At 41.0% G+C, this 25,471-nt stretch overlaps 1 protein-coding gene across 1 annotated transcript in view; it reads right to left on the bottom strand.

The window, feature by feature from the left end:
* The window catches only part of fap (fibroblast activation protein, alpha), a 107,662-nt gene extending 87,155 nt beyond the window's left edge, over window positions 1-20,507 (bottom strand). Inside the window, exons 1-2 of the mRNA XM_052011703.1 lie at window positions 20,461-20,507; window positions 20,058-20,145 (exon numbers count right to left, since the gene is read on the bottom strand). Coding sequence (XP_051867663.1) covers window positions 20,058-20,145; window positions 20,461-20,466 — 94 coding nt within the window. The 5' untranslated portion in view covers window positions 20,467-20,507. The remainder of the gene's footprint in view (window positions 1-20,057; window positions 20,146-20,460) is intronic.
* Between the last annotated feature and the right edge of the window lie 4,964 nt (window positions 20,508-25,471).

Here is a 25,471-nt window from a genome sequence, read left to right as displayed (position 1 = left end):
ACGATGGTCAGCAAATATAACTATCAATTTTTGTAGCTGAGTTATCTAATTGACCTACATTGATGGGTAAAGATTTAGAGTCATAGTGTCATACAGCTCAGAAAAAGGCCCTTTGGCCGATCATTTCCATTCTGACACTCAGGCACCTATCTGTACTAACCCCATTGACCAACACTTGGTCTGTAGCCTTCAGTATCTTGGTGATTTGAGTGCTGATCTGGATATTTTTTCTTTATGTTGTGAGAGTACCTGCCTCTGTTACCCATTCAGATAATGCATTCCAGATCCCAACCACCCTTTGGGTGAAAAAATTCTTCGTCAGATCCCCGCTAAACCTTTCACTCCTAACCCTAAACCTATGCCCTCTAGTTTTAGACACCTCTGCTATGTGGAAAAGTTTTCTACTATCTACCCCATCTATACCCCTCATAACATTGTATACTTCAGTTAAGTCTCCCTTGACCTCCTCTGCTCCAAAGAAAACAAACTGAGCTATCTAGTTCCCACCCCACCCCCGCATTGCATAACTGACACACTTCATCCATGCAATATCCTCAGCACTATTTCCAGTACAATCACTTCCTTCCTATAGTGTGGCAATAGAACTGTACAAAATAATTCAGCTGTGGTCTAACCAATGTTTCATAACATAATGTCCCTGCTCTTATATATTATGCCCCAGCTAATACTGCCAAGATTTCCATATGCCTTCTTTACCACCTTATCTACCTGTACTGCCACCTTCAGGGATTCTTCTTCTGGCACTAAATCCTCTGGCTCTATACACAGATTGAATTATGTCCCTAATGGACCCTCCTCTTTCCCTGATCACCCTTTTGCTCTTACTATACTTACAATGTGCTTTGGGATTTTCCTTAATCTTGTCTGCCAGTGATATTTCATGCCCCCTCTTTGCCCTCCTGATTGCCTTTTCAAGTACTCCCCTACGCTTTCTATACTTATGAAGGATCTCCCCTGTTGTCAGTTCACGATATCTGCTATATGTCTCCTTTCTCTTTATCCAGCCTTCGATATCCTTTGCCGACTTACCTATTGCCCTGATGGGAATATATTGGCTTTGATCTCTCAGTTTGAATGACTCCCACTTGTTGGACATAAAGCGACTTGCAAGTAGCTGCTCCCAGTCTATCTTTGCCAGATCTTGTCTTATGATATTGAAAAAAGCCTTCTCCCAATTCAGGACCTTAATTTCTGGACTATACTTATACCTTTTTATAACCACATTAATAGCTACAGAGTTACGGTCACTATCTCCAAAATGCTCTTCCACTTGTAATCTAATCACTTACTCAGCTACAATCCCTAAGATTAGGTCCAGTATTGCTCCTTCTTTACTTTGACCATCTAGATACTGGCTCATAATGGTCTCCTGGACGTACTTGGAAAAATTCCACCTCTTCTGCGCCATTCATATTAAAACTACCCAAGTTAATATTTGAGAAATTGAAATCCTCTACAGCTATGACCTATATTACTCTTACATCTTTCTGTATTTTGCTGACATATCTGCTCCTCTAACTCCTCCTGACTGTTATTAGGCTTGTAATATATTGCCCCAACAAAGTGATTATCTTTTTGTTGATGACTTCAGTGCATCGATCAGCACATGGGAATATGATAAACTTGCTATCGTGGAGACATGGTTGAAAGAAGGGCAGGACTGGCAACCTTTTTGTCCTTAAGCTCTACCCATATCTAGCATATGCTAAGGTCTCCTTCTTCATTTCCAGAATCAATTTTGCAATACCACCTCCTTGTTTGCATCTTGACCTGTCATGCCTGAGATTTTATATCCTTGAATATTGAGTTGCCATTCCTGTCCTTGTTTCAACCACATCTCAATGATAGCAAGACTATCATATACTCATGTGCTGATCAATGCACTGAGTTCATCTGCCTTACTACTCAGACCCCTTGCTTTAAAATAGATGCAATTTGGCCTTGCTTCCTCCCATATGTTTTCTCACATCTGCCTACTGGACATTAAGTTATCCTTCTATTTTTAACTGTGCCTCTCCCCACTGTATATCTGCCCTGTGTCCCATTTCCCTGTGAATCTAGTTTAGACCCTCTCCAAAAGCATTAGGAAACCTTCCTGCAAGAATGCTGGACCCATGCAGATCCAGGTACAACCTGTCCAGCTTGTGTGGGTCCCACCTTTGCCAGAAATGAACCCACTAATCCAGAAATTTAAAGTCCTTTCTGCTGTATCAACTCTTAAACTACACATTGATCTTCTCCATCTTCCTATTCCTAAGCACTTAGGACATGGTACCAGAAAAGTCTAAAATAATATATGAAGCTAAATTGGAAAGAAATGCCTATATGATTGAATCAAGATCACACTTAGGTGTACTATTGGGAAAATACACAGAAAAGTTCAAAGATACTTTTACAAACACTAGAGATTGTGATGCTCATTGCCATATCAAATCTGGTGTAAAGCCAATCCACAGTAAGCCTTCAATTGAATCATGCATTGAAGAACCATTACGAGAAAAAAAAGAAAAATTAAAATGAATGAGTTGCAAGTCAGAACGTATGGTCAGAGTCAGAGTCACAAGTTAGAGTGACCATACAATACTAATTATAGCAATGGCTCAAGCCTCTTTGATCCTGTGCTGTGCTGATTACAACGTGGAATTGAACTAAATAGCTGATAATGAACTGTACCCATTGCCTGTTTCACAACATTTATATGAAGAGCTGGCGGGAGTTTATACCACACTAGTTACGTCACATGCACAGTTAAATGGAGGTGAGGAGAATCAGGAATATTTGACATGCACGTAAGGATCATTACTCCAACACAAACTAAATTATGGTGTGCAATTGTCAGCAGCGATCTTTTGGCTGCAATGGACAAGATACTGCAAGGTACTGTCTGTGTATTCAAGATGATGTACCAATGGTACTGAAGAACAAAATAGTTCAAAAGAAGCAAGATTCCATGCATATAGGAAGAAGTAATTTACCTTGGGTTAAAAGCTGATTCAAATGGATGCGGTAAAGAAAAATGTGGAAGCAATTGTGAAACTGGAACGCATTGCAAAGGTTAAGCCATTCGTTTGTAATGGTACATTAACCGTAATGCCAGATTATCAAAGACAAAATAGTATCAAGCACACACACAGGCATGGTAGTGTAGCAGTTAGCGTAACGCTATTACAGCGCCTGTGACCCAGGTTCAGTTCCCGCTGCTGTCTGTAAGGAGTTTGTACGTTCTCCCCACGTCTGCGTGGGTTTCCTCTGGGTGCTCCGGTTTCCTCCCACATTCCAAAGATGTATGGGTTAGGAAGTTGTGGGCATGCTATGTTGGTGCCGGAAGCATGGTGACACTTGCGGGCTGCCCCCAGGACACTCTATGCAAAAGATGCATTTCACTGTGTGTTTTGATGTACAGGTGACTAATAAAGATATCTTATATTACACCATATTATCCTTTCACAATTGGTGGAGTTGAAAAATCAATCAGAATTATCATAGAAACAAATATCATGAGACACTGATCAAGCGACGTTTTGCTAAGGTACAAACTGTCACCAAGTTCAGAACAAGTTATATTCCTGCTGAATCAAATACTTGGAGGACCATCCTAATCTGCCTACTGCCAAAACAGGCCAACAGCAGATGCAATTTCTTTGGCTCTTCACTCTGCTCTAGACCATCCGGACAACAGGAACTCATATGTCAGGCTGCTGTTCATCGATTACAGCTCAGCGTTCAACACAATCATCCCATCCAAACTCATCATCAAGCTTCAAGACCTGGGCCTCTGCACCTCCCTCTGCAACTGGATACTCGACTTACTCATCAGCAGACCTCAGTCAGTGAGGATTGGTAACAACATCTCCTCTTCACTGATGATCAACACAGGTGCACCTCAAGGCTGTGTGCTTAGCCCCCTGCTCTACTCTCTATACACACATGGCTGTGTGGCTAAGCACAGCTCCAATGCCATCTTCAAATTCGCTGATGACACTACTGTGGGATGAATCACAAGTGGCGATGAGTCAGCTTACCGGAGCGAGATGGGACACCTGGTTGAGTGGTGCCACAACAACCCCTTGCTCAACGTCAGCAAAACTAAAGAGCTGATTGTTAACTTCAGGAAGGGGAAGGAGGGCGAATATGCACCAGTCTACATTGGGGGGTTGGCAGTGGAGAGAGTCAGCAGCGTTAAATTCCTGGGGGTTAATATATCGGATGACCTGTCCTGAGCCCAGCACATAGATGCAATCATGAGGAAAGCATGCCAGCGTCTTTACTTTCTTAGGAGGTTAAGGAGGTTCCGCTTGTCACTGAACACTCTAACAAACTTCTACAGATGTACTGTTGAAAGTTTCCTGACTGATTGCATCAAGGTCTGGTATGGCATTTCAAATGCTCAGGGAGTAAGAAGCTGCAGAGAGCAGTGGACTCTGCCCAGTACATCACAGGCACATCCCTCCCACCATCAGTAGCATCACCAGGAGGCGCCGCCTCAAGAGGGCAACATCCATCATCGATGATCCCCACCATCCGGGCCATGCCATCTTTTCACAGTTACCATCAGGCAGGAGGTACAGAAGCCCAAAGTCCCACACCACCATGTTCAAGAAGAGATACTTCCCTTCAACGATTCGGTTCTTGAACCAACCAACAAAATCACTACTACACTTTAGAAACACTATGATCACTGATCATTTTGCACTAAAATGGACTTTTTTTTGTTCTAATTGTGTTTTTTTTCTTGTAAAAAAATGTGTATAATTTATGTTTAATTTTTTTTTCTTGTGAATGCTGCTTATATGATACTATGTGCCCGTGATGTTGCTGCAAAGTAAGCTTTTCATTGCACCTGTGCATTCATGTACTTGTGCATATGACAATAAACTTGACTTTGACCCAGTGCACAATTGAACTAGTTCAGCTAAAACTTGAGGGGACAACGGAAGAGATACAGTTGAGACAGAGCAAGAGCAATTCAATCCACCAAGCAAATCTGTCATTTGACAAAGTGGATGTTAAAATGATAGCTAATGTATGCAGTGTAAAGAGATATCATGTGGAAAAAGGAGATAAGATTAGAAGTGTCATATAAAGCAATTAACTCCAGCAAGAGCAATACAAGAGAATATTGAAGTGTTTAAGTGATTATGATTGTACTCCACAGTACAAACTATGGAAGAAATGATGCAAAATTTAACTTGGAGGATCAGAGGGATCTTGGGGTCCAAGTCCATAGGACGCTCAAAGCAGCTGCACAGGTTGACTCTGTGGTTAAGAAGCCATATGGTGTATTGTCCTTTGTGGAATTGAATTTAGGAGCCGAGAGGTAATGTTGCAGCTATATAGGACCCTGGTCAGACCCCACTTGGAGTACTGTGCTCAGTTCTGGTCGCCTCACTACAGGAAGGATGTGGAAGCCATAGAAAGGGTGCAGAGGAGATTTACAAGGATGCTGCCTGGATTGGGGAGCATGCCTTATGAAAACAGGTTGAGGGAACTCGGCCTTTTCTCCTTGGAGTGACGGAGGATGAGGGGGGGAACCTGATAAAGGTGTATAAGATGATGAGGGGCATTGATCGTGTGGATAGTCAGAGGCATTTTCCCAGGGTTGAAATGGTTGCCACAAGAGGACATAGGTTTAAGGTGCTGGGGAGTAGGTATAGAGGAGACATGAGGGGTAAGTTTTTTTTACTCAGAGAGTGGTGAGTGCGTGGAATGGGCTGCTGGCAACAGTGGTGGAGGCAGATACGATAGGGTCTTTTAAAAGACTTTTGGATAGATACATGGAGCTGATGAAAATAGAGGGCTATGGGTATGCCTAGTAACTTCTAAGGTAGGGACACGTTCAGCACAGCTTTGTGGGCCGAAGGGCCTGAATTGTGCTGTAGTTTTTCTAAGTTTCTATGTTAAGTTTAACTTGAGTGAAGAAATTATACCTTTTCATTTGGATACAAATATAATAGCACATTCCTTTGAGAAGATCAAAGCAATTCAGAAACATCACACTTTGCAAATAAGGGGAAATCAGTAGAGTGTACGAAAATATTTGATGCACATGCATGATGGATAAGCACATACACAGAGAGTAGGACAAATCAATTGCATATGTTCTAGTAGTTCTAGGTGTCAATTTTTGTTTTTCTACACAGCAGGCATTGTATAGGCTAGAAGTAAAGAATACATGCGTGCACGGACACACACTACTTAGATGATATAGTGTCTTCTCATCTTTGACAGCCCATTCATTGTGTACTATCTAAAAGTGAGTGATTGATATTCAAAGACACAGAAGCAATTTCTAAGTTCTGGAGAGGATTAAACCTTTAGAGAGGGTTAATGTTTGTGAGGAAACTGAATGCTGATCATAGTTAAGCAAAGCAAGCTTTACGGTAGAAACTTTTGCAACGGATTAGGTTTGCAATTACCTTTGAGATAAGGAGATAGAGATATTACAGATGTAAATAGATTATTAATCAAGAAGCAGTTGGTGAAAGTTGAGTATGAGATCAATAAAGTGTTGACTGAAACTTGCTGTTGGTAATTAAACACTAACCTAAGATTGCTCAAGATTTTGGGGAATTTCCTAACTCAAACTTATCACCAGGATTTGTGTATCAATGGCAAGCTGTCCTTTGTTGTCTGGCTTGCCAAAAATGGAGGAAGCCTTATAAAGGAGAGAGAAACAACCAGTGCCTGCCGGTGGCTGCACTTCAAAGAACTCCTCCATCAAGATGCCATCCTTGACATGAATATCTTTGACTGCATCCCACAGCACACTATCCAGTGTTGCATTTTTTTCACCCCAGATTGACAAGGAGTTGAAAAGAACATCAAGGCCTCGAGGACAGATGGTATCTTTGCCCTAAAGCCTGCCAAAGAGGAATTTAAGACACAAGTTCATATCTTCCACATGTAGGAAGAGGAGAACTTACTGGTGGACCTCAGAAACACCGTGATCCTGGCCACCTTCAGCAAAGGAGACAATTACACTGCAGTAACTACAGAGAGGACTCACTGCCACAAGGAAAGTCATAGCAAGAGTGTCCTCAACCATTTCCTCCCATTGGTAGAAGAGTAGTTCCCTAAATCCCAGTGATGATTCCGTTCACCAAGAGGCACGATGAACATGATCTTCCTCACTCAACATCTCCAAAAAATTGCAGAGAGCAGTATGAACCATTAAACACAGTCTATCTTGGCCATACAAAAGCCTTTGACTCTGTTAACTGTGGGGGGGCTGGACTGCCCTTAAGAGATTTGACTGCCCTTAGAAATCCTTCTGTATTCTTTATTGACATACGATGACTGTGATTCTAAACAATGGGATCACCACAGATCTGGACCCAAAGCAGAATGGGATCAAGCCAGGCTGTGTCATCTATCCAATCCCCTTCACCATTTCACTGCATCTCCTCTCCAACAAACATCCCTTTGTGGAGCTAATCTACAGGATGAAAGGGAAACTATCCAAAATCTATGTCATTCCAATTGTGGTCATCAAACTGTAGTACACAGATGATGCTTGCAGATGTGCACTTTCATCAACTGGTTCACCAAAGTGAATGGAATAGACTTCATACTTAACACCTGTAAAACCTCCACCAGAACACAGCCCCTCCCACTGCCCCCTCCCCAACATTAAAAGTCCACAATGAGAATCTCGGGAATCATCTCTCAATGAAGGCAGACACCCATGACAAAATTCACTATTGCCTCCAGTGCACAAGTATATCCTGTGTAAGTAAAAGAGATCAAGACTTCAAACCCAGCACAAAGCTCATGGTCTACTGAGCATCAGTGATCCCTACCCTCTTTTAGGTTTAGAAGGCATACCACTGAAGTACCACCTCCAAATCTGCTGGCAGGAAAAGTGAACCAGCATCCAGGCTCTAATTACTCTCAGCATGCTCTGACTGGTAAGTCACATCATCTGTATACACATCACCAGACTTCCAAAAAGAGGTACTACTCCAAGCTAATTACTAACAAAGCAGAGGATCAGTTCAAGGATGTTCTCAAATCCTCCTTGAAAAATATTAGTCTTAACAGACCTGTGGGAATCTCTGGTGCATAGTTACTTAAAATGAAAAGCAAGCATCTTGGATGGCACTGAGAACCTTGAGCTTCTTTGCTTGGAAGCAGACTGAAGCCCAGCAAAACTGGTGGAAGGAGTGCACCACCTCTGTTACTGCCACAGATTTATCCCGTCGACCATCTCCTGCTCCACCTGTGGCAGAGACTGCATATCCAATATGGGCCTTTTCAGCTACCTTAAAGCTCACAGAACTGGTGTGGAAGCAAGTCATTCTTAACCCTGAAGAACTGCCTAAAAATAAAAAAATCCTAGAAATACAACTATGGCTTTCTTAGCAACAGTTAGTGGGGAATGTTAATTTTGTTAATGGAGACACATATAGGCAAGGCCAGTTAACATTATGTTTCCTTTTCTTAATTAAACAAATTTAGTTAACTAATTGGATTATAATGACAAAATAGAAGATTTTTAAAAAATATTCCACATTAGCATTTCCAGATTTTTAAAAAATGAATACAAGTTGTTAAACTGCTCATGTGATATGAGCTCACATTTTCAGGATTCTTAATTAAGGCCTCTAAGTTACTACAGTTACATAATTACCTCACAATCATTTAAAATGCTTTTTGAAGGAGTAATAAATACATCATATACAGCACCCACACAACTGATTGTCCAACGAAGCAGCAAGAAGAATAATAAAGGCCATCATCTGTTAACAGTGCTAAGCAGCCACTTACACCAAGTAAAGAGCCACTTAATCCATTGTATGGTGCAGAGGAGAGCTCAATTGTTATTAATGTTGTTATATGACTGTGCTATGGAGATTATCTGATAAAGGAAAAACAGTTTTATGGACAGAGCATGGAGTTTAAGTGCATCAAATACAGGACAATATGGCAGAAAGGATCTAAACTATTTCTCCAAACTAGTTGATCGGGAAGCAAGTCTACTAAGGGAAAAGTATGTGCCCAAATTCATCACGAAAGAAAATATGTCTTCCACACTGATGAATCTCATAATCAGTTAGGAATTAACATCATAGTACTGTCATTAGAAACAACCAGAGCAATGAATGGCTTCCATTTTTGAAGGACTTATTGGCAATGAAAAGATAAAATTAGTAAACTCATGTGATGGCATTAATTCTTAAAGCAATTTATGTGCATCATTCATGCATGGTGGTCCATATCCTGGCAATATTTTAGTAGTATCTACTATTTGAAGAACAAGATAAGCCATGATCAGCTGTAGCAGTCTTGTATAGATGATGCACAGAAACGTAGCAAGATCAAGGAAGATGCTTTCCTATTTCCTGGAACTTGCAAAGTTACATGATTCAGCAATAAATTAATTGGTAAACTGGTAAATTGGTTTATTATTGTCACATGTACTGAGGTGCAATGAAAAACTTTGTTTTGCATGCCATCCATGGAGATCATTTCATCACATTAGTGCATTAAGGTAGAACGATTATAACAGAAGTAATGAGTAGGTCTGCAGAGAGCAGTTTGCAACCAGTTGCCATGCTCCGGCACCAACCATTCAACACATCCTGATGTGACAACAGGTAAATCCTAGAGGCAGGAGAGCTTTGGGAATTATGTCCAAAGGCAACACTTCACAGGCATGCTACACAAGTCATCCATCTTAACTTATTCATATTGTAGTAGGGAATAGTGAAATGGTTCTGTAATACTAGTAGAGAACAGGGGGATGATCATGTAGCACAGAAATAAAGGGGGACTCAGCAGGGTTGGTACCAGGCAGAGAAAGTCTGGAATGGGTTCAAACTGACCTGAACCACAAACTGCAGGCTAAAGTGAATGACAGTAAACTCGCACCTGGTTACCAGGCATGATCATAACAATCCCATAAACTCCAGGACAGAAACTTGCCATTGTACATACAAGGTAAAGGCGGAACTGCACGCAGCTCATGTAGCACACAAGGTGCTCAAGCTTGATGTCTCACCTAACACATAGGCACTGAAGTATGGCACTGCAAAAGACTTACCTCACTCTATGAATACACAGCCCATGTGGGATAGAGATACAGGGGAAAAGTAGATAAGAAATAGTATATGAACAATGGAAACTTTGAATCGGGGAGCATTTGTTCCAGGACGAGTGACTCCCCTGTTGACGTCAGCTTGTAATAAAGAGAAATTTTGTTTTGAAGGTAAACCCCAGACTCTGTGTGAATTCTTTCCGTTTACAGTATCCTACATCTCAAAATGTTTAACTTGCATTTAAATGAGTCAATACTAATTGCTTCTATCATCTCCTTGGAGATAACATTCCAGTGGTTGACCAATCACTCACCACATTTTTGGCCCGGATCCTTGATATGTAATGAAGATGAAGCTGTTTACATCTGTCATCATGCTGTGAACTTGGTAGCAGCTTCTGGCATCCCGGCATGTGTAACTAAAGAAGCCACTGCCAGTATTGCTCCTCCACAGAGTGTGCTGTAGAATCGTGATTTGACGAAGTTCAACATTTTGTGCGCTATTCTCACTCAAACATAACGTTTAATGTTATGTTTTTATTGTCATAATTCCTGCTTAACAACCTCTTTTGTCCTAAAAATCTAATTTTAAGTGGAATCTAATTCCCTCAGAATAATTACTGTAATGCTAAGTTTTAATAAAAAGTATTTTGATGTGTTTAGAGTTTGGTTAACTTTATTTAATCCATGTCTATGTCTGGATCTTAACCACTATATGTAAAATATACAAATGGTACATAAAATTACAGCTTTTTACCTCCCAGTCAACTGACAATATTTATTAATCTGATTAGCTGCTCAACCAGCTTGATGGCATCACTGCTGCTGGTTGTCACGCATGTCCTATAACTGGTGTCTGACAGCAATTCCAATCTAAAAAGGGAAAATTGAAGTGACAGAGCCTGATGAATCTTGGTGAGCGGATTTCTTCCTGACCGACTGTAAACATAGTCCCACTGCCTATGACTGAAAAATCCTTGACATCATTTTTGCAGATGATTTTGAAAATCCTTTCACAATAACGATCAAATGATTGATTTAGTAGAATCAAATCTTTATTTGTTGGATGAAACACATTTGGACTAGGTTCTATTGTCAAAATAACATGAAACTAACAAAGCACATTATTGTTTATGTGTTTGTGGCTTAGTCATGAGTGAGACCCAATTTGGATAATTTGGTGTGCCAAAAATAAGTACAACCCAGTTTCTAGGCAAGTAACTGTACATCCGATAAATCCTAAGTGAATCAGAGAGAATCAACATGGGTTTATAAAGATTAGGTCACCCCTGATAACATAAATGAGCTTTTTAAATGGTTGGCTAAGATAATGAGTAGAGACAAGTCTATGGCTGTTATTCATTCAGAGTTCCCCATAAAGGTCTGTTGCAAAAGCTGAAGCTCATGAAATTGCTCAAGTTATAGATCTGATTAGAACTTGGCTAGACACAATGGCAGATTGTAAGGATAAGAAGAAAATACTCAAAATGGCAGGATGTTACTAATGGTTGACCACAATGAGCTGTTAGGATTTGGAACCTGAATCATTCAGTGCAGTCTGATACAACGCACTTTAGAGAGCAGTTAAGGTTCAATAGCTTAGTCACATATGCAAGTTTGCTGACTGCAGAAACTTAGCAGTGTAAAGTGATATCTCTGGAAGCATAAAATTACAAAGCAATATTAATTGATTAAATGAATGTGCAAAAGTCTAGATAGATGCAAGGTCATCTATATAAGACTTAAAAAGTACAGTCCTTTCTAAATGCTGAAAAGCTAGAACCATTTGTGGTTGAAACAAATTCAGGGGTGTATAGATCAAGCATTAAAATGTCATGAACATGCACAGAAAATAGTCAACAAGGATAGCAGCACAGTGGCCTTTAAAAGAGTAAAACCAATATGGTGAGCCATTCTGAGCATTTAAACACCAAAACACTTCAGATGCAGGAAATCTGAAATAAAAACAAAAACTCAATAGTCAGGCAGCATTTCTGGAATGAGAAGAAGAATTTAGGTCAAAGAGTGTCAACACTGGGAAAAAGATAATCAAGTTAGTTCTTTCTTTTCTAGTTCTAACAAAGAGTGTTTGACCACAAATGTTAACTTGGTTTTTCCTTCCACTGATGCACTAAGGTAATGATTGATTTGTAGTGTAGATTTACCAGAATTATACCAGGACTTCAGGGGTTAAATTATGAAAAGGGATTTCACAATCCGTGTTTTCTGGAATTTAGATGGTTGAAATGTGACTTTATAGAAGTTTTCAAGATATTAAAGGAAACAAAGGATGAAACTAATTTTGCTGGTTGGTGTCCACAGGGCATAATCTAAAAATTAGAGCCAATCCTTTCATGATCGCAATCAGGAAATTTTTCTGTATACAGGGGTAGGCAAAGTTCAGAACACTCTGCTATAAATGACTAGGCTGTAAGTTGAATTGTTAGTTTGAAATTCGAGAAAGATAGATTTTTGATAACTAAAGGCCTAATGGACAGGGGGTAATATTGGTAAATGAAGTTCACCAAGGACACATTCCATTTAATCTCACTGGATTTTATTTATCATGCTCCCTTTAAACCTAACGTTTCACTGGATAATTTATTATACTACCATGAAACGTCTAAGAAAAGTGAATTAAAACTGTGTTGGTATATTAATTGGAATAGCATCCAATGGTCAGGAAAATCTGCAGAGCCAGCACTACTTAAATCCTGAGCAAGCTAGATTAACAGAGTTTTATTGTTTTTTTTGCTGTATCTAATCTAACCTGATATTTGAAGAATTATTTGGCAACTTCTCAAATTTGTTTGTTACAGACTTTTCGGTGGACACCTTTAAGTTTCAACAACTGAAATAATATAATATTTCATTTTCACTGATCTCCATTTTAGAAGAATCTTTTATTAATGTATGATCATTATAATTATAACAAAAAGAAATAATGATAGAATATTGTTTCTCATCTCAAATATGTGAAGCTTCCTGTTAGGAATCTGAGAATGCTCACTCAACCCGGTGGGATCCAAAAAACACACCAAGACAAGGCATTGTGGCCAGCTACATTCTGATGAAGAACATAAGATTTGTGATAATTAAACTTTGTGTTCTAAGTTATGTGTGATTTAGAAATGAGACAAAAGCCAAAACTAATGTGGCCTAATGTAGTTATCAATTCACTATTTTAACAGCGGTTCTAATATGTTTAAAATAAATTGGTAAGTTCCTGCATTAAAGCATGGCACAAACTAAAATTAAGTAAGCTTGATAATATCATCAATGTTCATTTCTAGCCTTCAAAGTATCGCAAAATAATAAGCAGCATCTTGAAGCAAGAAACAAATGGGCTATTTTTAATAATAGAGTATCACATTATACATTTTTCATCATAAATATTTTTGTTCATTTTCATGAAATGTAAGCTCTCAGAAATAGTGTAAATAACAAGGTAGTAATAATTATCAAAAAATGGTAGGAAATATACTAAGTAAGCATCAAGACAAAGTTTTATGGGGCCACATGCCTCCAGAAACGCCTCCAATAGAATTGGAAAGCTGTCATCCCCACACGGGAAATGTTACTGAACAACTCGCCTAAATGTCCTGAGGTCAGAAAGTATATAACTACAAATTCTTTCCTTTTCTGTATAGTCGTTATGCTAATAGTTTTGTCACAACAGTAATTAAGTAGGAAATTTCAGGATATTTGCTAGTAACATGGAGCAATAGAGTAACACAGCATTGAAACAGGCCCTTCAGTAACTCATCCATGCTGACCATGGTGCCCACCAAGCTTGTCCCATCTGCATGCATTTGGCCCATATCCCTCTGAACACCCCCTATGCATGTACTTATTCAAATGTCTTTTAACAATGAAATAATGACAATATGTTTTCTAGTTCTGTGAGTTAGTGACTTTAAAAGTTTGGAGAAAACGCTGCTCCACACCACTGCTTGACTCTATAATAGCCTTTTTGGGACTGTTGAATAAGGACCAGTGTGTAGCCGTTAGCATAAAGCTATTAGAGCGCCAGTGACCCAGGTTCAATTCCGGTCGCTATCTGTAAGGAGTTTGTATGTTCTCCCTGTGACTGCGTGGGTTTCCTCCGGGTGCTCCGGTTTCCTCCTACATTCCAGACATATGGGTTAGGAAGTTGTGGACATGCTATGTTGGCGCTGGAAGAGTGGCGACAATTGTGGGCTGCCCTCAGCACACTCCACGCTAAGACGCATTTCACTGTGCTTTGATGTACATGTGACTAATAAAGATATCTCATCAGTGGTCCTTTCAGAAAAAAATGATGTGAAGTTTTCAACAGTAGCTTTATCAAATAATTATGGAATTTATTGCAGTGTGTTAGGACTTTGGTCCTATTTTAATATATATTAATGTCCTGTAAGATCTTAATTTAAAAGTTTGCAGAAAACATGAAAATCACAAATGAAATAAGCAATGGTGAAACTGGAATTGAAATTCAATGCACAGAAGTATGAAATGATACACTTTAGTAAGAAAAATAAAAAGATTCAAATAAACTAAGATTCAATAAAGTACAATTTTAATAAGTCTGCAAAAACAAAGAAATTTGGGGGATATGAATATGAATCTTTGAAGATCGTTGGGAAGGCTGTTATTAAAGATGAATGACTCTTCGCTCTTTCAATGAATCTTATTGAAACAGGGAGAGAGGCTATTCAGTCTATCAACTTCATGTAGTCCATTTTCCCTCTCCGAATGTAACACCTCACAATTTACCAGACTGAATTCCATTTGTTAATTTTTTTTGTTCACCTAACCAGTCTATTGATATCTTCACTTGGATCTCACGGATTTTCACTTTTCTTCATCAATTTGTCATGTGGACATTGTCAAGCCCTTGCTAAAATCCAAGTATACTATATTTCAATGCTTTACCTTTTCAAAAAATTAATTTAGTTTAATAAGACATGACTTTCCCTTAACAAATTCATGTTGTGTGTCCTTGATTAACTTAATCCTTTCTAAATCCTGATGTATGCTATTCCTCAAAATTTTTCCAATAGTTTGCCCACAGCTGATGTCAGGTTAATTTGGTTTATCCCTTTCTCCCATATCAGCAACCTTCCAGTTTTCCGGCACCACACCTCTGCCAAAGAACTTTGGAAAATGAAAACCACCAATGAAAAACTTAACCCACTAATATCTTCTCATGTACTCTCCTTGCCTTCCTAATTTCCTTATTAATTTCACCCATACAATTTCTATACTCCTCTAGGCTTTATGAAGTGTTGAACACTCAGTGTCTGCCATATTCTTTTTTTTCTCTTTATCTGCTCACTCTTTTCCTTAACATCCACAAGGGTCTGGATTCCGAGATCCCACTCATCGAGTTATACTGCATGGAAACAGGCCCTTCAGTCCATACCGACCAAGATACCCATCCGTGCGAGTCCCATTTGCCAGCATTTGGCCCATAACCTTCTAAACCTTTCCAATCCATGTACCTGCCCAACTGTCTTTTAAAAGTTGTTATTGTACCTGCCTCAACCACTTCTTCTGGCAGCTTGTTCCACAGTTGCCTCTCAAGTTTCTATTAAATCTTTCCCCTCTCACCTTAAACCTACGCCCTCTAGTTCTTGATTCCTCCACCCTGGGAAAAGGACTGAGTGCATTCGCCCTATCTATGCCCCTCACGATTTTATACACCTCTGTAAGATCACTTCTTAGTCTCCTATGCTCTGAGGAATAAAGTCCTAGCCTGTCTAACCTCTCGCTGTAATTTAGTCCCTCAAGTCCTGGCAACATCCTTGTAAATCTTTTCTGCACTCTTACCAGTTTAGTAACATCTTTCCTATAGCAGGGCGACAAAAACTGAACACAATACTCCAAGTGCAGCCTCATCAATGTCCTGTACAATTGCACCATGAACTTCCAGCTTTTATACTCAATGCCCTGACTTATGAAGGCCTGCATGCCAAAAGCCTTCTTCACCACCCCGTCTACCTGCGACTCCACTTTCAGGGAACCATGTACTTGTACTTCAAGGTCCTTCTGTACTGCAACACATCCCAGGACTCTGCCATTCATTGTGAAACTCCTACTGGATTTGACTTTCCAAAATGCAACACCTTACAGTTATTGGAATTAAACTCCATTTGCCATTCCTCAGTCCACTTACTCAGCTGATCAAGATCCCCCTGTAATTTTTGATAACCTTCTTCATTGTCCACGACACCACCTATTTTAGTGTCATCTGAAAACTTACTAACCTGCCCTTCTTAAGTAAAGACACAACATTTGCTACCTTCCAGTCTACTGGCACCTCACCCGTGGCCAACGATAATGCAAATATCTCAACCAGGGTTCCTGCAATTTCTTCTCTAGCCTCTCATAGGCTGCCTGTACCTGACCCATGCCTCCTTCTTTTCCTGGCCAGGATCTCAGTATCCTTCATCATCCAGGGTTCCCTACTCCTACCAGCTTTGCCCTTCACTCTAACAGGAACATGAAGGTGTTGAGCTCTCACTATCTCACCTATGGTCCCTCTACTTGCAAACAACCTACTCCAATCAACCTTTGCAGGTTCCTGTTTCATATTGTCAAAATTTGCCTTGCCCCAATTTAGAACTTGAACCTGTGGACCAGTTCTGTCCCCTTCCATAAGAAGTTTAAAACTAATAGAACCATGGTCACTGGTCCCAAAATGCTCCCCCACTGTCACCTCAGTCACTTGCCCCACCCTATTACCCAAGAGAAAGTTGTGCTTTGCCCGCTCCCTAGTAGGGCCCTCTATATATTACCCAAGGAAACTTTCCTGAATGCACTTAACAAATCCCACCCATTTTAAACGTTTAACTGTATGGCAGTCCAAATCTATGCTGGAAAGTTAAAATCCCATACTATGACATACATATATTTTTTTAAATTCTCCACAATATCCCTGAATATTTGTTCTCCTAATTCCCGTTGACTGCTTGGGGACCTATAGTACAATCCCCTTCTTATTTCTCAGCCCCAGCCATAAAGTCTCACTGGATGATCCCTCAGTAATCTCATCTCTGACTATTGCTGTGACATTCTCCTCAATCAAAAATGCAACTCCCCCTCCTCACTCTCTATACCACCTAAAGCACCTGCACCCTGGAACATAAAGCTGCCAGTCCTGACCCTTCCTTAGCCATGTTTCTGTAATGGCTATAATATCCCAGTCCCAAGTAGCTATCCAAGCCCTTACCTCATCCGCCTTGCCTGTCAGACGTCTTGCATTGAAATAAATGCAATTTAGTTCAATAGGCTTTCCTTGCTCCCTGCTATTCTCCTGCCTGTCACGTCTACTCAACTTACTGTCACAGACTTCTGCACAACTTTCCAGCATCTCATTTGCCTCCCTGATGCTTGGGATCCCACTCCCCTGTCAATCTAGTTTAAATCCACCCTAAAAGCACTAGCAAATCTGCCTGTCAGGATATTGGTCTCCCTCCAGTTTAGGTGTATCCCGTCCCTCTTGTACAGGTCACCTCTGCTCTAGAAGTGATCCTAATGGTCCAAAAATCTGAATCCCTGCCCACTACACCAATTATTCAGTCACACATTCATTTGCCATATCGTCCTATTCTTACCATCACTAACATGTGGCATTGGAAGTAATCCAGAGATTACTAACCTTGAGGTCTTCCTTTTTAACTTCTTCCCTTGCTCCCTATATTCACTCCGGAGGACCTCATCCTTTTTTCTACCTATGTAATTTGTGCCAATGTGCACAACGACTTCTGGCTGCTCACCCTCCCCTTTCAGAATGTTCTGCAGCCACTCCATGACATCCTGGACCCTGGAACCAGGGAGGCAACACACCATTCCAGAGTTTCTTTTGCAGCCACAGAATCCCGTGTCTGCCTCCCCAACCTATTGAGTCCCCTATCACAAGAGTCCTGTCTGTCTTTTCCCTTCCCCGCTGAGCCTCAGACCCAGTCCGGGTGCCACAGACCTGGCTACTGCTACCTTCTCCTGAACAGTCATCCCCCCCCCCAACAGTATCCAAGTTGGTATACTTGTTTTCAAGGGGAATGGCCACAGGGGAACCAGGTACTCTCCAACTACTCGCTTTTCCTTTCCTGGTGGTCACCATTCTACTTTCTGCTTGTACCTTAGGCATGACCCTGATGCTCCTACCTATGATACTCTCAGCATCCTGGATGATCCTAAGTACGTCAAGCCCCAACTCCAGCTCCTTCACGCGGTTAGTCAGGAGCTGCAGCTGGACACACTTCCCACTGGTGCAGTCCTCAGGGACACTGGCAGTCTCCCTCATTTCCCACGTCCTGCAGGAAGAGCACACCACTGCCCTAACTGCCATCCTGAATGCTCTAAGACTAAAAGGGAAATTCAAAGAACCTTACCTCCACCTCTGCTCACCAAAGCCTTGCAAGCCCAAAACTTATTTACCTACCACTCAAACACTGGCCCACTCTCGCAATGGCTGCTCCACAATGGCCATTCTGATAGACTCTGCTTTCCTTTCATTGGCTGATGTGTCTCAGTTTACACTCCCTTTCTTTTAATAGGTATCTGTTTGCGCTGACCCTCCACTCTCTCCTTGAATGGTTCCCACTGCTTTGGCATTGACTTATCTTAAAGTAGTTGTTTCCAGATTATTTCTACTAAATTATATCTCAACTTGTTAAAATTTACTTTGACCCAATTTTAAACTTTTACTGTAACTACGCTAAATTTAATTATGACTACTCCCGCAATATGTTTTCCAATTTTCATCTTTCCTACTTACCCAGATTCCCAAAAATTATCTAATACTGCCCTTCTTGCCTCCTTCACTCTATTGATAGATGTATTGTGCACAAAAGCAAGATAGTTATGCTGCATCTTTATAACATACTGAATTGCTGACTTCAATCATTGACATTTACACTTCATGAAAACATCAAAGTCTGGGAAAAGCAGCAGAGAGAAATTTCTACATGGGATGAATTTCAGTTATGCACAACGACTGAGAACCTGGGTGTTCATTTTGGAGCAGAAAAGGTGAAGAGGATATTTGTTATTGGTGGAACAACCATTTGCAGTGCTCTGAGTGTCAATAAGTGAAGGAGACTGGTTTAGGGCGATCATTAAAGAGGCAACAGAAGGAAATATTTCCTCTGCAGTGAACTGTTACGATCTGGAACAACATAAAATGCTGATGAAAGCAGATTCAACAGGAACTTTCAAATGGGAATTTAATAAGTACTTGAAAGAAATAAGATGCAGCAACCCTGGAGTGGGACTAATTGCTCAGCTCTTTCAAAGAACCTGCACAGGCACTAAGGGACAATGAGAGATGCATTCTGTTTCCAATTATATTATGACTTTATAATTATAATTTTGTTCATTAAGATATAACTGTTTTAATTATATAATATACATCTATATGTATTTGTAGCTTCAAAAGAAGCTTGGATGGCTTACATCAATCATAAACAATTTCAATCCTTAAAGTATAATTATGATGTAGAATTTGAAAGGAAACTCCATTCCACTTATATTTTTGTGATATAGTAAGCCATTAATGGCAAGAAAGTAACAGTATGGAGTGTGCCTGAAAGAATAGCAATAAGATAAGACTTCATAACTGGTACTTCAAAATATAGTTACTTGATTAGAATAAATGGCAACATTAAAGGTGACAGTCAGTACTGGATCCTCCTGTCTGCAAACAGGACTTACACTGCATTGAAGTCTTCACCTCAGTGGAGCAGACTATATGGACTAAAAACATTTGAGCTGCAGATATTGGTCAATGTTTTCCAAGGGTTTGCTTGGAGGAACAGTGACAACTTCTGCAGGTTCAATGCACTGTAACACATCAGTGTGACATAATGGGAGCAGACTTTGTGAACTCTTTGCAAGCTCGTTGTGTTTTTCCATCACTTTCTGATGGTGCAAGAAACAATAAAATCATTCTACAAATACATTGGAAAACATCATAAATGACGCGCTGCAACGTCTAAACAGCATTAAATGCACTTACCGTTTGACAGCAGGACGGCAACGGGAACTGCTATCGCAATGATAATGACAACAGTGGCAATGACTCCTAAAATGACTTTACAAACGGTCTGGAATAGAAAGTTCATGAGACAAGATGTGCTTCAGAATATCACAATCCTTCGTTCAACAACGGGGGTATCGAGTGTTAAAATTTCAAAATTCAGAATGGAATGCAAAGTTATTTTGCAGCCACAAAATGAATTAACTCTCCCCGTCCCCACTACTACCACCACCAACTTATTTTCAAACTCCGGTTACATGTAGCCAAATGAACAAAACCAAAAGGTCAAAACTTTGCATCTATCTATAATCGCACGTAGGTCATAGGTGGTTTTTTTTCCCGCGCGGTAAATTAACTAGTTAACGGTGAGCTAGTTACTGACCTGCATACTTGGTTCAACTTTGGATGGATGTCAAGCCCGATTTTCATCAGTCTGGAACCGTGGCAGAGGCTGATGGACAAAAAGACAGCAACTCAAAAACTGTTGCCGAAAACTTTACAACCTCTCTAATCTACCTAGTTTTTTTGGCTTAGTAAACCATTGTTAAATATTATCTACAGTATTAATTAAGCATCGTCCTAGTCGATCGTTTACCAAACGTAAATGCAAAGGTTAACTGATAACAAAATGCTACATTTTGACATAAAGCGTGTAAATCGAGGAGGACACGTGGAAATTAGACGATTATTTTCATTGCTGAGACCCTTCTGTGTGTCAGCATTGGAACAAATGTGGATTGTGGTTGAACAGCTGCTTCAACAGGAGACTTACCATTAGGTTTAGGTTAATTCAGACGGCAGATTCACAATCAGGACTGAGACCATCGTAATGCCGAGGAAACACTGCGTATAGGGTTACCGAGCATAAACGCCAGGTTTTACTTTAACTCCAAAGTACTGCAAGGTCTGCTGCTTCGACAAGATTTTGCTATAGCCAATGCTTTAAGCAGTAATTATTTTCCCCAAACGTAGATTAGTGAGTTTTGGTATCGCTGTGTGCTCATTTCAGTTGGGATAGGTCAGGCTATATTATTTACCAATTGTTGGGTGTAGAAAAAATATCGTTTTCCCTTCCCTTTTTGAAACGGATTTTTGCAGCTGTTAAACGCTGCGCAAACATATCGCCCCCTGCACTTGTGTTAATTTAATGTTTCCATTGTGTTCTGTTGTCGACGCTGGAATAAAGACGTCCAATAAATATCAACGTCGTTTGTAATGTCATCCAAGAAATATTTTTTTGTAAACCAGAAGGAGAAGGACGTTTGGTGCGTAAAAATAAAAGCACAGTGGGATCTACTGTGACGAATCACAGTCCAGCCTGCTCACCCCCTAAGAAAAAGTTGTTTCTACCCATGCCTTTAATATAGGAGATTCCTTTTGAAATAAGTCAACATTGCCTTCGAGGAGCTGTCTTGCATGTACCCTGCAGAACCCGGAAAAAAACTACAAAAAAGGAAGGGGAGGAGCACACGCAGGCAGGGGATAAGTGAGTCCAGGTGAGAGGCGGGAAGATGTAATAAACTGAGAGGTGACAGGTAGAAGATGCAAAGGGCTGAAGAAGAAGGAATTGGGTAGGAGAGGGCAGTGGACCATGGAATAAAGGATGGGGGAGGGGAGGAGATGGGCGGGCCATCAAGGTGGGGGAAAGCCTATTTCAAATGTTGCAACTGTCACTATCATTGCAACTTTATATTCAATATGTTACTAATGTATGATGGTTCTTTTTTTTTGAAATTTTAAAACTTGGCAGTGATGAAATTCTAACACAAATTCACAGCCTCATCTCCCTCACCTGTGAAACAAAGGGTATGCTGGGGATCTCAGCAACTGTGATTCGTTAAAGGAAACAAATCTAAAGAGGAATTTAACCAATGCTGGAACTGTGGGACACAAACTGGGGAAGCAAGACCCAGCAGATGCTAGAAAGCTGAGATTAAAAAAATACCCAATAATGGAAATACTCATCTAGTTGGGCAGCATGCATGGAGAGATATAGAAATGACATTGTAGACTGATGATCTTTCATCAGAATTGACTAGTGATAGGTAACTGGAAGCTTAAGGCCATTATTGGTATTGGTATTGGTTTATTATTGTCACTCGTACCGAGGTACAGTGAAAAACTTGTCTTGCATACCATTCGTACAGATCAATTCATTACACAGTGTGTTGAGGTAGTACATCTTGAAATGTCCCTTTTACTAGCTTATCAACAGGGATAATTTTGTCAACACTCATTCTCTTGAAGGCTGCTTGCACTGAGGCAGTACAGGGTAAAAACAATAACAGAAGACAGAGTAAAGTGTCACAGCTACGGGGAAGTGCATTGCAGGTAGACAATAAGGTGCAAGGGCAAACAAGGTAGATCGTGAGGTCAAGAGTCCATCTCATCGTATAAGGGAACCGTTCAATAGTCTTATCACCTTGAGCCTGGTAGCATGTGCCCTCAGGTTCCTGTATATTCTGCCTGATAGGAGAGGAGAGAAGAGAGAATGATCCAGGTGGGTGGGGTCTTTGATTATGCTGACTGTTCCTCCAAGGCAGAGAGAGTTAAAGACAGTCCATGGAGGCGAGGCTGGTGGGGGAATGCAATCAGCATTTGGTTTCACCACTGCACAGCAGACCACATCATGAGCACTGTGTGAAGTACATTAAACAGGAAGTAGTACATGTGAATCACTGCTTCACCTGGAAGGAGGCTTTTGGTCCTCGTATACTGGGAAGTGTTGAGGGAAAGAGGGAAAGTAGTAGCATTTCCAGCAGTTTGTGGGAACTTGGCGTGAGAAAGGGAATGCATGTTGATGGAGATGGAAGAGTGGACCAGAGCATCACACAGGGAAAGGTCAGTTTGGAATTCTGAAAGGAAAGGAGAGGGAAGAATGTGTCGACTGGTGACAGCTTGCTGAAAGTGGCAGAAATTGCAGAGAATGATCAGTTGAATGTGGAGGCTGGCGGATGGAAACTGAGGACTGAGGAACCCTATCCTAGCTCTGGGTGGGAAGGGAAGGGTGGAAAGCACAAGAGCAGGAAATGGAACAGAAATGATTGAGGGCCCTGCATCTATGATGGAGGGAAAACCACCGATGAGGATAAAGGAAGTACTGGGGAAGTGGCAATGTTTGAATGGATACAATGGAGACTGAAAATCTAGGAGAAAGGGGTGGAGTCCCGACAGCAAACAGGGTGGGAGAAGGACCAGTTAAAATTTTGTCAAGGTGGCTGTGGGTAACATTAACCTTCTTGCTGAGCTGGAGAGAGGGAAGTGAAGAATCAGAGATGGTCCAGATGAAAGTGGGAGCAGAGCGTACATTGGCAATAAAAGCAATGAACCTTTTGCGTTCCATACAGGAGCAAGAGCTGCACCGATACAGCCAGAAATAGAGGTGAGGAATGGCTTTGAGAAGGACTGAAACAAGGATTTTTCATGAAAAGACAGGCAGAGCCTGGATCCATGTGGGTGCCCTTTGATTAGAGAAAGTGAGTGGAGTTAGAAAATAGAACAGTACATCACAGCACAGTACAGGCCCTTCGGCCCACAATGTTGTGCCGACATCTTATCCTGCTCCAAGATAGATCTAATCATTCCCTCCCACATAGCCCTCCATTTCTCTATCATTCATGTGTCTATCTAAGAGTCTCTTAAATGTCCCTAATGTATCTTCCCCCACAACCTCATGGTCGAAACATCAGTCCCAGTGCGTGCTGCCCCCGGGAGGACTGCGCTGGGGATGAGATGGTTGCCCACCTCTTTGCGGGCTGTGGGTTTGTGAGGAGGGTGTGGCCAAAGATGCAAGGGTCCTTGTCACGTTTCATCCCCAGCAGCTATGTAACAGAGGATTCTCTGATCTATGGGCTGTTCCTGGGGACACACACACAGACGGACATCAACTGCTGCTGGAAGGTCATCAACTCGGTGAAAGACGCCCTCTGGTCTGCCCGAAACTTGTTGGTCTCCCAGCACTGCGAGATGTCCGTAGGGGAGTTCTGCCGACTGGCACATTCCAGGCTGCAGGAATACGTGCTGAGGGACGCACTGAAGCTGGGTGCAGCCAACGCAAGGGCTCAGTGGGGAAGGACTACAGTTTAGGGTTCTTCTGCCACTGGAGAGGGAGGGGCAGGGTCGGGAGAGAAAGCCCCTTAAATATTGTAATTACAGGATTGGGGTAGCACCCCAGGGAGCCACATGAGTGGCATCGGTGTGTTTTTTATATAAAAAGGTAACACTAATGATTGATCCGTACACGAATGTAAAGATTTGCACTGTTTTATTGTTGTATATAGTTTGTTTTTTATGAAGAATAAGGTTTATTTTGGAATTAAAAAAGTCAACGTTTCAGGTGGAGACCCTTCATCAGGACAGGCATAGAAGAGGGCAGAAGCCAGAATAAGAAGGTCGGGGAGAGGGAGAAGCACAGGCTGGCAGGTGATAGGTGAGTCCAGGTGAGAGGGGGAAGGTAGGTAGGTGGGGGAGGGAGGATGAGACATAAGAAGCTGAGAGGTGATATGCTGCCTGGCTTGCTGAGTTCCTCCAGCATTTTGTGCGTGTTGCTCCAGATTCCAGCATCTGCAGAATCTCTTGTGTCTGCAGAAGTAGAATGTGTGCTTTTATAATTTTGGAATGCTCCAAAGGGATCTCTAGTCAATTAAGTATTCACTGCTGTGGTGTAAGAAGGCAGATCCAAAACAGCCCACGGCATGATAGCACTCGTGGACAGGAAATAGTTCAGAAAATAATCAAGAATTGGACAAGATCAATCACCTTTGTGCCAGAATAAAGACCCGCTCTGGCTATAATTGTCCAGTGGAATGTTTGTTAAACTCTTGTAAGATTCAAATTCAAATGCACTTTACATATGTACTATGGACATCATTTAACTGTTACCTCGTCTCCCTATAACATTGATAGCATCTTGTATAAGAAGTTTTAAAATAAAATTACATTGTTTCGCTAAAATAGTTTTGTAAATTGCATAGCTGCCAGGCAACTTTAAAGTGAGGAAGTACAGTATGCAAAAAATCCCACTATTTGGCCCACAATGTCTGTGCTGAACATAATGCCGAATTAAACTAAATCTCTTCTGCCTATGATCAATATCCCTCCATTCCCTGCACTTTCATGTGTCTATCTAAAAGTCTCTTAAACACCACTATCATATCTGCTGCCACTACTACCCCTGGCAACCTTCCCAGGCACCTACCACTCTCTGTGTAAAAAAACCTTGCCCTGTACATCTCCCTTAAACTCTCCCCTTCTCACCTTAAATGCATGTCCTCCAGTATTTGACATTTCTACCCTGGGAAACAGAAGTTGAATGTATTTCTTGTGCAGTTATACATAGCGAGCTAAAGTACCTTGGACCGAACTCATGTCCTGCATAAGCCTCTCTTGGGATG

This window comes from Pristis pectinata, chromosome 1 (assembly GCF_009764475.1).
Source record: "Pristis pectinata isolate sPriPec2 chromosome 1, sPriPec2.1.pri, whole genome shotgun sequence".
In the NCBI taxonomy this organism is placed as follows: domain Eukaryota; kingdom Metazoa; phylum Chordata; class Chondrichthyes; order Rhinopristiformes; family Pristidae; genus Pristis; species Pristis pectinata.
The sequence above is the reverse complement of the archived record's forward strand: the minus strand, read 5'-3'. Positions and strand labels throughout refer to the sequence as shown.